The sequence below is a fragment of the Nelumbo nucifera genome, chromosome 5, assembly GCF_055504915.1.
Source record: "Nelumbo nucifera cultivar China Antique chromosome 5, China Antique-T2T, whole genome shotgun sequence".
Classification (NCBI taxonomy): Eukaryota; Viridiplantae; Streptophyta; class Magnoliopsida; order Proteales; family Nelumbonaceae; genus Nelumbo; species Nelumbo nucifera.
Genome location: NC_142653.1, coordinates 14,147,363 through 14,160,735, shown reverse-complemented (window position 1 = coordinate 14,160,735; position 13,373 = coordinate 14,147,363). Strand labels below are relative to the sequence as shown.

The following is a 13,373-nucleotide window of genomic DNA, read 5'->3' as shown; positions in this document are numbered from 1 at the left end:
AATAACAAAGCTCCATGAGTTGCAACGGTGAGAGATGCCAAGAGTTGAATAAGAGCTCAATGAGTTGTAGTGGTGAGAGCTGAGAAAGTAGATCTGGTGAATATGGGAAGAATAGGAGTGCCCCTCGTAGATCGCCACAAATCTGGTGAAGACGGGAAGAAGGTGAGGGAGAAGAGAGAAGAGGAAGATGGAGGGAGATCGTCACAGATCGTCGTTGCCCCTCGCACCGGCTCCTTTGCCAGGTGAAGAAGAAGGCCAGTAACAGTGGTTTCTCAAAATTTTTCACCGGGGTCGCATGGTTTTGGTGCAACCCCAAATCCACGATTTTGGGATCTGACATCCCACATTTTTCTCATCCCATCCTTCTATTTCCCTCAAAACAAATGAGAGAACTCATCCCCATCCCACAAACCAAACGGAGCCTTAATGTTTCCATACATTTTCCTTCCTTTCCCTACTTTTTCCTTCAAACCAAACATAGCCTTCTCAACTTAGGAGTACAAATACAAATATGTAGAGCACAAAACCTTACATTTTGTATTATTTTGCATGTATTTGTAATGTACATATTTAAATTGGTATTCCCTCCAAACTAAGCCTAAGAAGTAAAAAGTTGATTTTCCCGCTTATGTAAATCTTTTTTTTTTTTTTTTGTATTTAGTGACACTCCTAAATCTCCCATAGGGGCTGTTTGGAAAACATACCACTATACTAAAGAACCCCTCCCCAAAGTTGGTGGTAACAGGAATTGAATTCTCTCTCTACTAAAACCAACCAGCTAATGTACCAACTGACCCCTAGATGCCAATGTTAACCTATTTTAGGCTCATGTAAACATGGCTTCATGGCTTTCTATTGGACCACGACACATTGCTGGCCACATTCATCTAGCCACATGTTGAGAATATTGTTGACCATAATACAACCAATGTTCCATATGTATGGTTGGATGAACGTGGCCATCAATGTGTTGTGGTTAGTAGATCTGAACTCATTTGAGAGGGCTTTCGTGCTTTGGCTTCTAGTTTTAGTAACTCTGATGCATTTCGAAATTTTATAGTACATTACATCAAAATTTCAACCAATCACATTAAATATGTCATATAGTCAATTTACTTTTTCTCGATTCAAATTGTACAAGGCATATTTATTATTAAGGCTCAGTTTGGATGGAGTACAAATGCAAATTTGTAGAGTGCAAAACCTTGTATTTTGTATGTATTTGCATTGTACATATTTGTATTTGTACTCCTTCCAAACTGAGCCTAAAGACTTTAACAACGTAAAAGAAATTAGTATGATGTGTCACTTTATGATAGCAATGGCAATTTTCCCCATCCTTGTCGGGGTACTCAACATCGGGGATGGGGAATGAAGTCCTTGCCCTACCCCAACCCTGATTATATATATATATATACATACACATATACTATATTTATAATTATCTATTTATAAATATATTATATATTATATATCATTTATCATTTTATAATATAATATACTATGTATTTATTTATACAATACATGTTATAAATATAAAAAATTGAAAAACCGGAGAACCAAACTAGTAAAAAACAGAAGCCGATCAACCAGTTCACATAGGGGCTGTTTGGAAAACATACCACTATAGTAAAGAACCCCTCCCCAAAGTTGGTGGTAATAGGAATTGAATTATATCTCTACTAAAACAAACCAACTAATGTACCAATTGACCCCTAGATGCCAATGTTAATCTATTTTAGGCTCATGTAAACATGGCTTCATGGCTTTCTATTGGACCACAACACATTGTTGGCCACATTCATCTAGCCACACGTTGAGAGTATTGTTGACCATAATACAACCAATGTTCCATATGTACGGTTGGATGAACGTGGCCATCAATGTGTTGTGGTTAGTAGATTTGAACTCATTTGAGAGGGCTTTCGTGCTTTGGCTTATAGTTTTAATAAATATGATGCATTTCGAAATTTTATAGTACATTACATCAAAATTTCAACCAATCACGTTAAATATGTCATATAGTCAATTTATTTTTTCTCGATTCAAATTGTACAAGACATATTTATCATTAAGGCTCAGTTTGGATGGAGTACAAATGCAAATTTGTAGAGTGCAAAACCTTGTATTTTGTATTATTTTGTATGTATTTGCATTGTACATATTTGTATTTGTACTCCTTCCAAATTGAGCCTAAAGACTTTAGCAACGTAAAAGAAATTAGTATGATGTGTCACTTTATTATAGTGATGGAAATTTTCCCCATCCTTGTCGGGGTACCCAACGTCGGGGATGGGGAATGAAGTCCTTGCCCTGCCCCAACCCTGATTATATATATATATATATATATATATATATATATATATATATAATCATTATATATATAAATATACACATATACTATATATTTATAATTATATATTTATAAATATATTATATATCATTTATTATTTTATAATATAATATACTATTTATTTATTTATACAATACATGTTATAAATATAAAAAATTGAAAAACCGAAGAACCGAACTAGTAAAAAAACAGAAGTCGATCAACCAGTTAACTAATGATACCAGTTTGATTTTGATTGAAGAAATGTAAAAACTGGTAGGACCAATTCAGTTTTAGAAAAATACTTATGATCAAATTAACCAAATTGTAAGCACCCTTATATATTTCATCCTTAATGAATTTTGAAAGCTACTAATAATATTCCCACTGACCTTTATAGCTAAAGATCCATAAATGCTGATGTTGTCGGATTCGAGGTGTCTCGAACTAAGATCGTAGTCAGATAATCCTACCAAATGGTGAAACCGAGGTGGAAGAATGAAGCCACACACCAAGATCTGAAATCAAAAAAGAAAATCAAAGGGCTGACCACCTGAGGAGGTATTCCCCGTGTAGGCACTCCGATGCTCAAGTCAGTGAAACGAAGGGTATGAGGTCAGACCGAGTAGGCAAGAATATCGTTGGTCTAAGCAAAAGAGGCAAAGTAGAAGTCTAAAGATCCAAAAGTCCCTTATCTTGAGTGGTGGTTACCTATTTATAGTCGGAAATCCATGTCATATTCGGATGAGGCTTCCTGGATTGTCGGGATGAGGTTACCCGCTGAGGTCTTTGGGATGAGTCATCTCCCCCGACGGAGTTACCTTCCTCGTCCGTATGGGACTCTCCTTCCTAGTCGCGCTTATCTATTCCGCGTGGTACCAACGTGGCTGGGGAGATAAGATGGCCGCAAAGGCTACCACGTGGCATTTGGGGCTAGGTCAACCATAACGCAAACAAATGTCAAGAGATATGCAAACCAATTTTCGAGTGAACGAGGAAATACTTTGCCATCCCAACATGAGATGTAGAGAAACTAACATAGATGAATATAGGAATTAAGGCTCCTATTAAGGTCTCCACTATCAAGCAAGGTTAAAAAAGTTGACACATATCGGCCCGCATTGGTCGATACGTATTGTATTGGGAGCACCCCGATATGCCCCTACAGAGAGTGTATCAGGATTTTGACCGATTCAGGGGGTGATGTAGAACCTTGCTGTCAAGTATCTGTATATGTATATCTATGGGCATTATAATGATATAATCCACTAGTCATCCCAATTATGTCTTTCAGTCTGATACACGGGCCCAAGTGGTGTATCATATATGGTGATTGGCCAAGTATTAGGACTATGGTTGAAGACAATTCAAACTCATATATGGTGTATTTCTGAATTGTTTGTACTTGCAACAATTTGTCTCATAATTGTTAAAATTCCCTTTCAAGACTCCGAATCTTCTCCTCACACGATGGAATGTGACCGTGAGGAGCAAATCCCAATTCTGCCTTCAAACCATTATAAACTCAGACTCCCCTTAAATTGATACCTTACTAACTTGGAACCTATACAATCCATTTAGGGGAAATGAAAAGATGAGAAACTTTGTTTTTCCTCCACCGCTCAAGTGGTGATAAAAAGTTTTGATGACTTGGGTGCGTGTCATTAACGAGTTATACACTTATACTAATAAATCTGAAACTTCTTCAACAGAAAATCCTTACACAGGAAAGATTGTTACCAAGGTCCAATTATCCTCTCCTACAGGAATTTTTAACATAGAAATTAGATAGTAAGAATGAAGGCAGATTCTTATTATAGGCTAGATGTCAAACATCAGATTTGGTGTAGTAGGGTCATCAGTCATGCCTTAACCTTAACGCTCACGAGCGGGTGCTGGAGAGGAGTGTGGAGCGGGAGGGAACAAGTTGTTCAAGTGTCAAAACTCAAAATTGCGAAAAAAAAGAAGAGTATAGAATGGGTAGCCAGCCAGCCAACTTTATGAACGGGCCCTCCCCTTATGGCCTTAAAAGCTTAAAGCTGACGAGTCGATGCAGACATCAATTGAAGAAAAGATAGAGTTGGCGGTTGGCCTTAAGCCGATAAGCCTTACTTGGGAGGAGATGTCCGTCTCCATCCACCCACCGCCCAGTTTCTCGATATGGAGCATACAGACAGACGTACACCTTCTTCCATCATCAAGAACAAAACCATACTTTCCATTCATTCATTATCACAAATAAATGATAAATCCCTGTTTGTCCACTACACGTCCCCATGGATTTCATCGTGCAAATAGAAATTAAAATAGAGAAAAGAAATGAAAAAGATAACAACCAATTGTGTACATCCCATTGCTAACATATATGCTCAAGAAATCAAACAATATCAAAGCCCACAACCTAGGAAAGGAACAGAAAAAAGAAGAAAAAAAAATTTACAGCGGCTGGTGGAGGGAGGTAAACTGTGTTTTTACTCCGTACTCGTGAGTCGTGCTGGTGCTGGGTTTCACGACGACCAGTACCACCCTACTGGGGCAGAAGTCCCTTAATTGGTTTTGCCCATAGATTGGCATCCCAAAAAGGGGGACTACTAAAATATGTATAGCAGCTGCTGAGTATTAAATATCTCCTTTATGCTTCATCCCTTGAACCGAACAACAACGCAGGATATATCGTCTTTACTATCTCTATTTAATGCTTCAGTTGTTAGTTGCTTAGCTGCTTTATGAGGGTCTTTGATCTTCCTTGCAATATCAACTGCCTCTTGATTACCCATTACCTGCATAAATGACCAGATGGTGCATAAATGCATAGAGGTTTTCCACATGGAAACATAAATACAATGGAAAAAAGGTGCTTGTATCCACTACCCACAAGACACCTGCAGCCACAAATCAGGAACATCTATCTCCTTACCATACTTCGTCATATATGGGAAGATGTTCCCTATGTACAGATGTAGTGTCTTGTTGGTAGCAGATCCTAGTCCAGAAATTGTTTACAATAAAATGCCAAACCTTCCATAGACCATCACTTGCAAGGATGAGAAGTTCAGTATTAAAATCAATGTCTGCATTTTGAATGTCGGGATCCGAACGCAAGTGTGATTTTAAACTCTTGTCTCCAAAAGCACGAGAAACTGCCAACTGGCCATTTACTCTTGGGACATCCCCTGATTGAAAATGCCATAGATGTGTGAGGTTCACGGTTGCTATAAAATTATGAGCCATCAAGCCTATTATATATGGTTTAAAAACCAATAACTTATTCATACAATTTATTAGGTTAATATCAATGTAATTGTGTTTCCATTTGGAGTGGATAAGCTGAAACTGAACATGAACTCCTTGAAATTAATGCATTTCACAATAATGACAAAGAGAAAACAATCAAAACAGGCTGTAGAACTCTTTACTTCGTCTTGGTGCCACAGAGAGAATGAATTAGTAACACCTCCAATGGGCATAATTTAGACTAACTAAAATGGAGTTTTTTTTTTTTGAATCTAAGATACCTTCCTCCTGGTGTATTTTATTGGTAATAAATAAAAAAAGAGAGATTATATCCAGATCGGTGATAAGCAATCACCCAGAAAAGAAGAAGAACAAAACTCATAGCAACTTCTCTTTGAAACTAACATCAAGTTCAGCTATTTGAAACTTATTCCCAAGCACAACTTCTCTTTGTTTCTTATTTTTCCTTAAATATTCTTCTTTTCCTTAAGGTGTATTTGGAAAAAGGGGTTGTGGAAGGATGGTAACATGATGATTCTTTATGTTTGTTCCAGTCCCAATGGTAATAGGAACTCCAATAGAATGACAGGTTTAGCCCTACTGGAGAGCATCAAAGAGATCTAGATATATTCCTAAAAGTATAATCAGCTTAGGGTTTAGAGCACTTGGTTTGAGAGATTCAGCATGTCACAGCTACATTGAATTTCTCATCCAAATGGACTCAGAAGGTTGGGTAAAGTTTGGCTGGCTCTCTTGTGAAACAAGGGTTGTTTAGGGATATAATGTATTGGGGGTGATTGAATTCCTCTAGTGTGTTTTTTGTTGTGTCCTCTACTAGTGTCTCAATTCCCGTACCAAGGTAGTAGGCCTAAAGTCCCTTCATCAAATCCTTATGACCAGCCCTATATTGAAAGATCATAATACAATAATTATTATCAACAAAATCAACTTTTAGGAAACATCTGCTGATAAGTTATACATCTACCATAAAATCATCTGAAATTCTAAATTCAACTAATAAAACTTTATCCTAACCATTTTCAGTTATTTATAGATATCCTATTTCACCATTTCAATCTATCAATGGCCATATCCTTATAAACTATCTCCAGATAAAGGGAGGTCATGTCTGGGTGGAAAAGTAAGGATAAAAAAATAAATTACAATGTATATATATAACCATATACAAATATCATGTACTTAAATGCTAATAAACTATTGAACTTCAAATTAAATCACTGAAGGATTCAATGACAACTTACAACTGATTTCCAGGAAAAAATGAACTATAAACTATTATGGTGCACAATTATTCATTTCCCCCCATTAAAACAAGATTTTAAAAGGCTAAAGGCATAGTTGAGGCGTAATGACCCAAAAATAGAAGTTTATAAACAATACGTTCTAGACTTTTAGCATTCAACAAAAATAATAACTAATCAACTAACAATCATAACCTTTTACTTTTCAAGTTTCGAACCTTAATTTCTTAAATTATTCAAATGACTAATCATAATATTTTATATTATAAAAATTCTGCATCACTTGTTTTCATTAATCAGATCATATGATGAATCATCATGTAATTTGATAACAGATTTCTGGTCAACCAACCATTTAAAAAGAAAGGAAATGGCTTAGTTGATTTGATCCATGCAAAAAAAAAAAAAATCAATAAAAAGAAAATAAATCCATTAGGAAGAGACATGAGAAGAATAACAATCATGGGATGTTAGATTTCTGGTCACCCAAAAGTGTAGAATAATAAGAAAAAAAACACTTGATTTAACCAAGAAAGAAAAGAGAATTATGAAGGTTCTTCTTGGCCCTTGTTGCATTTAACTCTCCTGAAACACTAAGAGAAACTAAGAACTTGATTCAGCAGCCACAAAAAAAAAATAAATAAATAAAAAATAAGAACTTCATTTTCCCTATTGGTTTTTCAGCTAACTCCACATCAGTACTTCAATATGCAAATTTCTATGCTCATGCCAAAAACCATCTAAGGTGCTGTTTCAGTAGCATTCTAAGAATCTAGATTATATCCAGAATTGGACTCCAGTGAGAATCCGAGGCTTTTGGTTTGGATTCTATATGCAGCTTTTACAATTGATTTTATGATCCAGCCTGATTCTAGAATCAGTCATCAACCTGATTCTGAGACTTTAGTGCCTAGTCTTTGTTGTTGACAATCTGTGGGGGGAAGGGGGCTTTCCTTTTTCTGCTCTGATGTAGATTTCTCAATGACAATCAGGGCCCAGTCTTTGTTTTTGAGCACCAGTAGGATTCAGTGTTTGTTCCTGTTAGGTTGTTGGTGGCTGTGGTTTTTTATGGGGGTCCATTATTTGAATGGATTGACTTTTCTAATGTTAAAATTGCTCCCATTAATTTTTTTTATCCTTCACTTCTGTCCATTTATTGAATATTAATTGCATTCCCTCCTCCCATAGCCTTTATATTTCACATAATACCTACTCATCAGGTACAGGAGATAGCAATTAGAATTGACCTATGGAAATAACATAAAGCAATTGCTTTATAACCTAAACAGTGCACTTAGCTGTTTTCAACAGTTATTTCCAACATAAAACAATTGCTTCATAATTTAGAAGTTTATTCCCATCGGAATATCTCATTTGAAATCTGTAGGCTGTGTTAGCTTTGAAGGAAAAAGTAGGGAAACCTTTACAAACCTTGTATAGGTTTCCCTACTTTCCCTTCCTTTCCCTACCTTTTCCTCCAAACCAAACATACCCTTAGGGTCCATCAAACCAGAGAAGAAACAAGGAATCATACAAAAACCAACTCCAATAATCCCTAAAGCAGAATTTATCAAAGTTATTCTTGAACCAAACCTCTGAAGACTCATTTGAACTCAGTCTAATCACCTCTTTTGAAACCTTACATTCAGAATACTCTTCCATTTATTGGAATATCATTGGTCCAGATGAAAACTCATCTAAGAAACTTGAGCTTGATTCTGATATAGGCAACATAAGCAGCTTGCCTTATCTTGGACCTTTTTTTTCTCATTGTTTCCTCGTAAAATTGTTTCCATTGTTTTTATTCTTTAGTCTGTTGACTCTACAATCCAAGATCTCAAAACCTTAGGTGTAACCTAAAATTCAGAAGAGAACTCCAAATTAGATTTTTTACCTATCTACCTTATAAAGGATGACATTTTGTGGATTAGAACATATCATTTTTCCTCACAGATCAAGCAAAGAAACTCAGTTATTTAGATGGCCTGTCTGATGATGCTTATGACACTTATATTTCAGGAAGGCCTACAAATAAGACCAGGTTGATTAGAGGAGATAAAGCAAGCATGGATAAATCTCTAACACAATCAAATAATAAAAACACACTTCTGACTGGTCTGATATTGAACTCGATCACACAGTAATTCAAGAGATGTTTGTCATATCTCAATCTGCAAGTAAAATCTTCCAAAATTCATAATGATAGTACTTTTTGTTGATTTCAGATAAAAAAGGACCGTCCTATAAATGCTGTGTGTACCCCTTTGTAAGCTGCCAGAGTCCCATCCATCTGTATAGTGGCTTTCTTAACTTGGTAGCTTTAATTAATTGGGGGATCTTCTCATTTAAAAAAATAAATAAAGAACTCATCAACAAGGAAGAGACTTATTTATAACAAGTTATGAGATTTTTTGTTAACAATGGGCTGCACAACACAGGAGGTAGACCTCCCCCATGAATCATAGAAATAGATTATTTCCTCAAATTTCCTCAATTGTTTTATTGGATTTTAGTTATTCTCAAGCTTCCTCAATTCTACATTCAACTAAGCCCTAGTGTTTCCTCCTTTCCCTGCTGGTATACCATGACTATATTAAGATGAATCAAACAATGAAACAAAACAAAATTAGCCCTATTAGCAGAAATATTGAACTATTGATTATGCATTTTCCTTTATTAGCTGAGAGGAAAGAAAAGAAAAAAAAAACAAAACAAGGAAAAGGAAATATAATAAAGTAAAAGAACCTAGAAATTTGGGAATATATTATATATAGGAATAGCTAAGAGGAACAGTAAGAATGATCGACATCAAAATGTATCATTTTCGATGAAGGTTTCAAATGGAATGATCTGTATGCAATGTAGTTAAGTGCACTAAAGGTAGTTTTGATCATTTGGTCAGACAGCTGAATTCTAATTTTAGGTTAAGCAGGAAATTGACAACTTATTTTTTAACTATATGAAAGTTTTTCTTATTCCACTCCACATGCATTAGAAAATTGAACAAAGGACCCATAAGTTAAACAATGATAATAAAAAAAGAAAATAAATAAAATAAAAGGAAACAATATAATTGAAAAAAAGAAGAAGAAATGAATCCATTAAGAACTTGAATTCACCAACAGTTAATTGCAAAAGGGTTTTGCAGTAAATTTTTAGTTTTCTAAATTCTAAGAACCACCCTTCCGTGAGGATTCATGGGGTGTCTTAATCTCCTCACTTTGATTTAGTCTGATACAGGTACATATAAACAAACATACACATGAGTTTCAATTTTTTAAATTTAATACATTTCTTGGAAAATGACTGATTTTCTATGGCCTGCAAGAGGAGGCCTTGGGACTCAAACACTTGTATATCACCAAGTTAGACTTAAGTTAAAGATTACTAATTCAATAGGGGGGTTGTGCATGATGACACTAAAAAAACTGTCATAAAACACCATGAAAAATGAGTAATAATGGATTACATGAGAAATTTTCTTGAACACTTTCAAATATTGATAAAGTTGGGACCTAGGAGTTCTCATTAGCAGACTTTTGTGCATACCAAATGGCTCATTAACTGGGTAAACATGCTTAATGATGGCCAAATGATGTGTATTGGTGAAAGTGAGAAAGAATTTTCACAAACATACTGTAGCTTTGGTTGCAAGAATGTGTCCTTAGAGATTCAGTTGTGGCATTAAATCCAAAGAGAACAAAGAGTCATATCCCACTTCTTTCTTGACAACTAGATAAAATACAGATTATTGTTTTTACCTTATTTACAAATAAAATTGCACAAATACAAATAGAAGAAATAGACCAAAGGATTCAAAGTTGTCTTTGTAACCTGGCATATTGGAGACAAATCCCCCTCTGTTCTCTATGCTGCCTCGCTCAGTATTAGGTTCATGATCAGTAGTCATCTGTATTGCCTGTCCCCCTCTTGAAAGAACTGCCCGTGAATCTCCAACGTTGGCTATCCATAACTTTTGACCATTTATAAGTATTGCAGTAACAGCAGTTGATCCACCTCGTCCCAAATCGGGACTGTGGGATAGAATTGCTTGGTCAGTCCTTTCATAGGCTTTTGAAATGGATCTATTGGGATCAGTCCAAAATTCTTCCTAAAATGATGAAACATATGAAATTAGATTGCACCCTTTCAGGTTAATCTCATAAATAAATAGCCCAAGCATCAAATATGCAATCTCATCACATAAACAACACACCTCCTTTAAAATATTGGCAAACAAATGCTTCTGTAAATATGCAGGAACATTATCTCCCAAATGGCCATCGTAAATAGCAAATAATCCCAGCTCACGTCCTTTGACCTGGACAAACTTAGCAACGTGATAATCCTCCATGGGATGATTCGCTTTACCTTTCACTAGGCTAAATCCATACTTCGTTGGACCTTGGTGGCTTCGCCCCTTACCAGAGCTACATGAGGAACGTACTCCTACAAACTAAAGAGATAATACTAACATCAAACTCATGAGAACTAGAAAATGCACATAGAGAAGCTAAAGTATTACTTAAAGACAATAGAAGGAAAGATAAGAGGAACAATTTCTAGAACTCTTCATATGACGAAGAGACAAACAAATCCAAGTAGAAACCAATCCTCCAAACCCTAGAAAAAAAACGAAAATAAACCGTAGTAAAGGTAATAAAAAGTTCCCGCTAATAACAGCCTTGGGTTCAGTTTGAAGTGTTACTCAACTAAGAACTATGCTAAGTTACTAATTGCAAAAACCAGACAAATTTTAATAACAGTATCCAACAAGGTTAGGGCCATTACCCCAATTTTCCAGGGTCTTGGAAGGGGTATTCTGGATACAGACCAGACGTTTGGAGTTCTCTGTTTCACAAAGTGACTGCTCAGACTTGAACTTGTGTTCTCACGCTGGCCAGCCAGAGATTTTACCATTGCACCAAGCAATGGCCCCTAACAGTATCCAATAAGGCTGAGAGCCAAATATTGAACAAAAATCCCAACCAAACTAACTGAAGAAGCAGCAGGAACAGTATGAAATAATTGCACTAAAACCCAAAATGATAGGGGTGCAAAAGAAACTATACCTAGCAGAGAAGTATTTTGCAACAAAAGAAAATAGACAACCCATGACAATTTCTGAACGAATATCTCCGCTTAAGAGCAGTGGAAAATAACCATATAACTCAATTTAACCCTAACTGAATGTCAGAAGACACAAACTGAAAAAAGTAAAAAGTAAACAGAGAAGCCATCTGAAGCTACTGATTTTCCAATCAGTACAAAACCGCAAAATATAAAGCCACTTCAAATTTAAACAGATTCGTGCTTCTTCGGAGACTAATCAAACTACCATGCTAGATAATTTACTACAAAAGCATCGAAAAAAAATCCACAAAAGACGATAAAAAAAGGGGAATTCTACTAACCTCAGAATAGGGAGAATTAAAGCAGCATAACCTATCCATATAAATCTGCACCGTCTCTACTTCTTCCACTAAATTTTCAACATCTACCTGTTCTGATAACCTAAAATCGAAACTCCAGATTTAACCCACTTAAGAGATCCACGATTTCTCCCGGAATTTCACAAACTGCATCATCAGAACCAGAAACACGATCGTGAAACAACAACCCACAATTAAAAACAAGTCTAAACTCCATACTTACCACCAAAACTAAAAAAAAAAAAAAAAACAAGCAAACAAACAAATAAATAAAGGGCAAAAGTGAGTTGGGTATCTCAGAATTCCTCTTACCGATCCACCACCAATCTCCTTGTTCGAGAATCGAAGGCGAAAGTAAGGTCAGAGGGGACCTGGGATGTCGATGCTGTTGAATTTCTCCTTGTTCTCGGTTCGCACTAGTAATATGAACAATAATTGAAAATAAAATAAAAAAGAAAAGGGAGAAAGCGAGAAGAACATGTAAAAACTTTTACTCTGAGAATACGAATACAAAAGAAATAATAAACAAATCTAAGTGAGAGGGGAATCGCCGATGCTGGCGTTTGTTTTTCCGACTTTGAAACCGTTTTGTTTGTGGTCTTTGCCAGTGCAAAAGAAAAGGCTGCTACGAGGCAGACTTCCTTCCTGTTGACTTTGCTGTCTGTACTATCTATCACCTCTTTCTCTCTCTCTCTCCCCTTTTAATTCTTTGGCTATTTTATACTGTACCCTCGCTGTTCCAACTCCAACTGCAAGGAGAAGGGCTGAAGGCAGAAGGGGAGGTCGGATCTGCTCCTTACAAAGCGCGCTTCACACCAACCTCACAGATCATTGCAGCCGTGCGTTGATAACATTTTCCGTACATAATGTCATCATTTATGGGAAGAGATTCCCAACTCACGACTACGATGCACTGTAAGGATGGTGTGAGGCGCGATTAGTATAGAGCAGATCAGAACTCGCAGGGAGGGGCCTCAACCTGCCTTTGATTTCTTTCCTTAATTAATGAAAAAGCCCCTGCTTACCAACTTAAATACTATTCCTAGCCCCGAATTCCTTTTATAGTCCAAACTACCCTTGGATTTTTCCTCCGTTTTGTTTTGTCATTTTTTA

At 36.1% G+C, this 13,373-nt stretch overlaps 1 protein-coding gene across 2 annotated transcripts; it reads right to left on the bottom strand.

Moving 5' to 3' along the window:
• Positions 1-4,526: 4,526 nt before the first annotated feature.
• Positions 4,527-13,032, bottom strand: LOC104604815 (putative protein phosphatase 2C 10). 2 transcript variants are annotated; one of them, XM_010269369.3, is made up of 7 exons: positions 12,837-12,971; positions 12,573-12,676; positions 12,243-12,407; positions 11,045-11,284; positions 10,663-10,939; positions 5,351-5,505; positions 4,527-5,112 (listed from the first exon to the last, which is right to left on the bottom strand). In XM_010269369.3, the coding sequence occupies exons 3-7, from the start codon at positions 12,279-12,281 to the stop codon at positions 4,972-4,974; spliced, it is 852 nt and encodes a 283-aa protein (XP_010267671.2). In that variant the 5' UTR covers positions 12,282-12,407; positions 12,573-12,676; positions 12,837-12,971; the 3' UTR covers positions 4,527-4,971. The 2 variants fall into 2 exon arrangements, with proteins under 2 accessions (XP_010267671.2, XP_088743860.1); XM_088887734.1 differs by having other exon boundaries at positions 5,250-5,505; positions 12,573-13,032.
• Between the last annotated feature and the right edge of the window lie 341 nt (positions 13,033-13,373).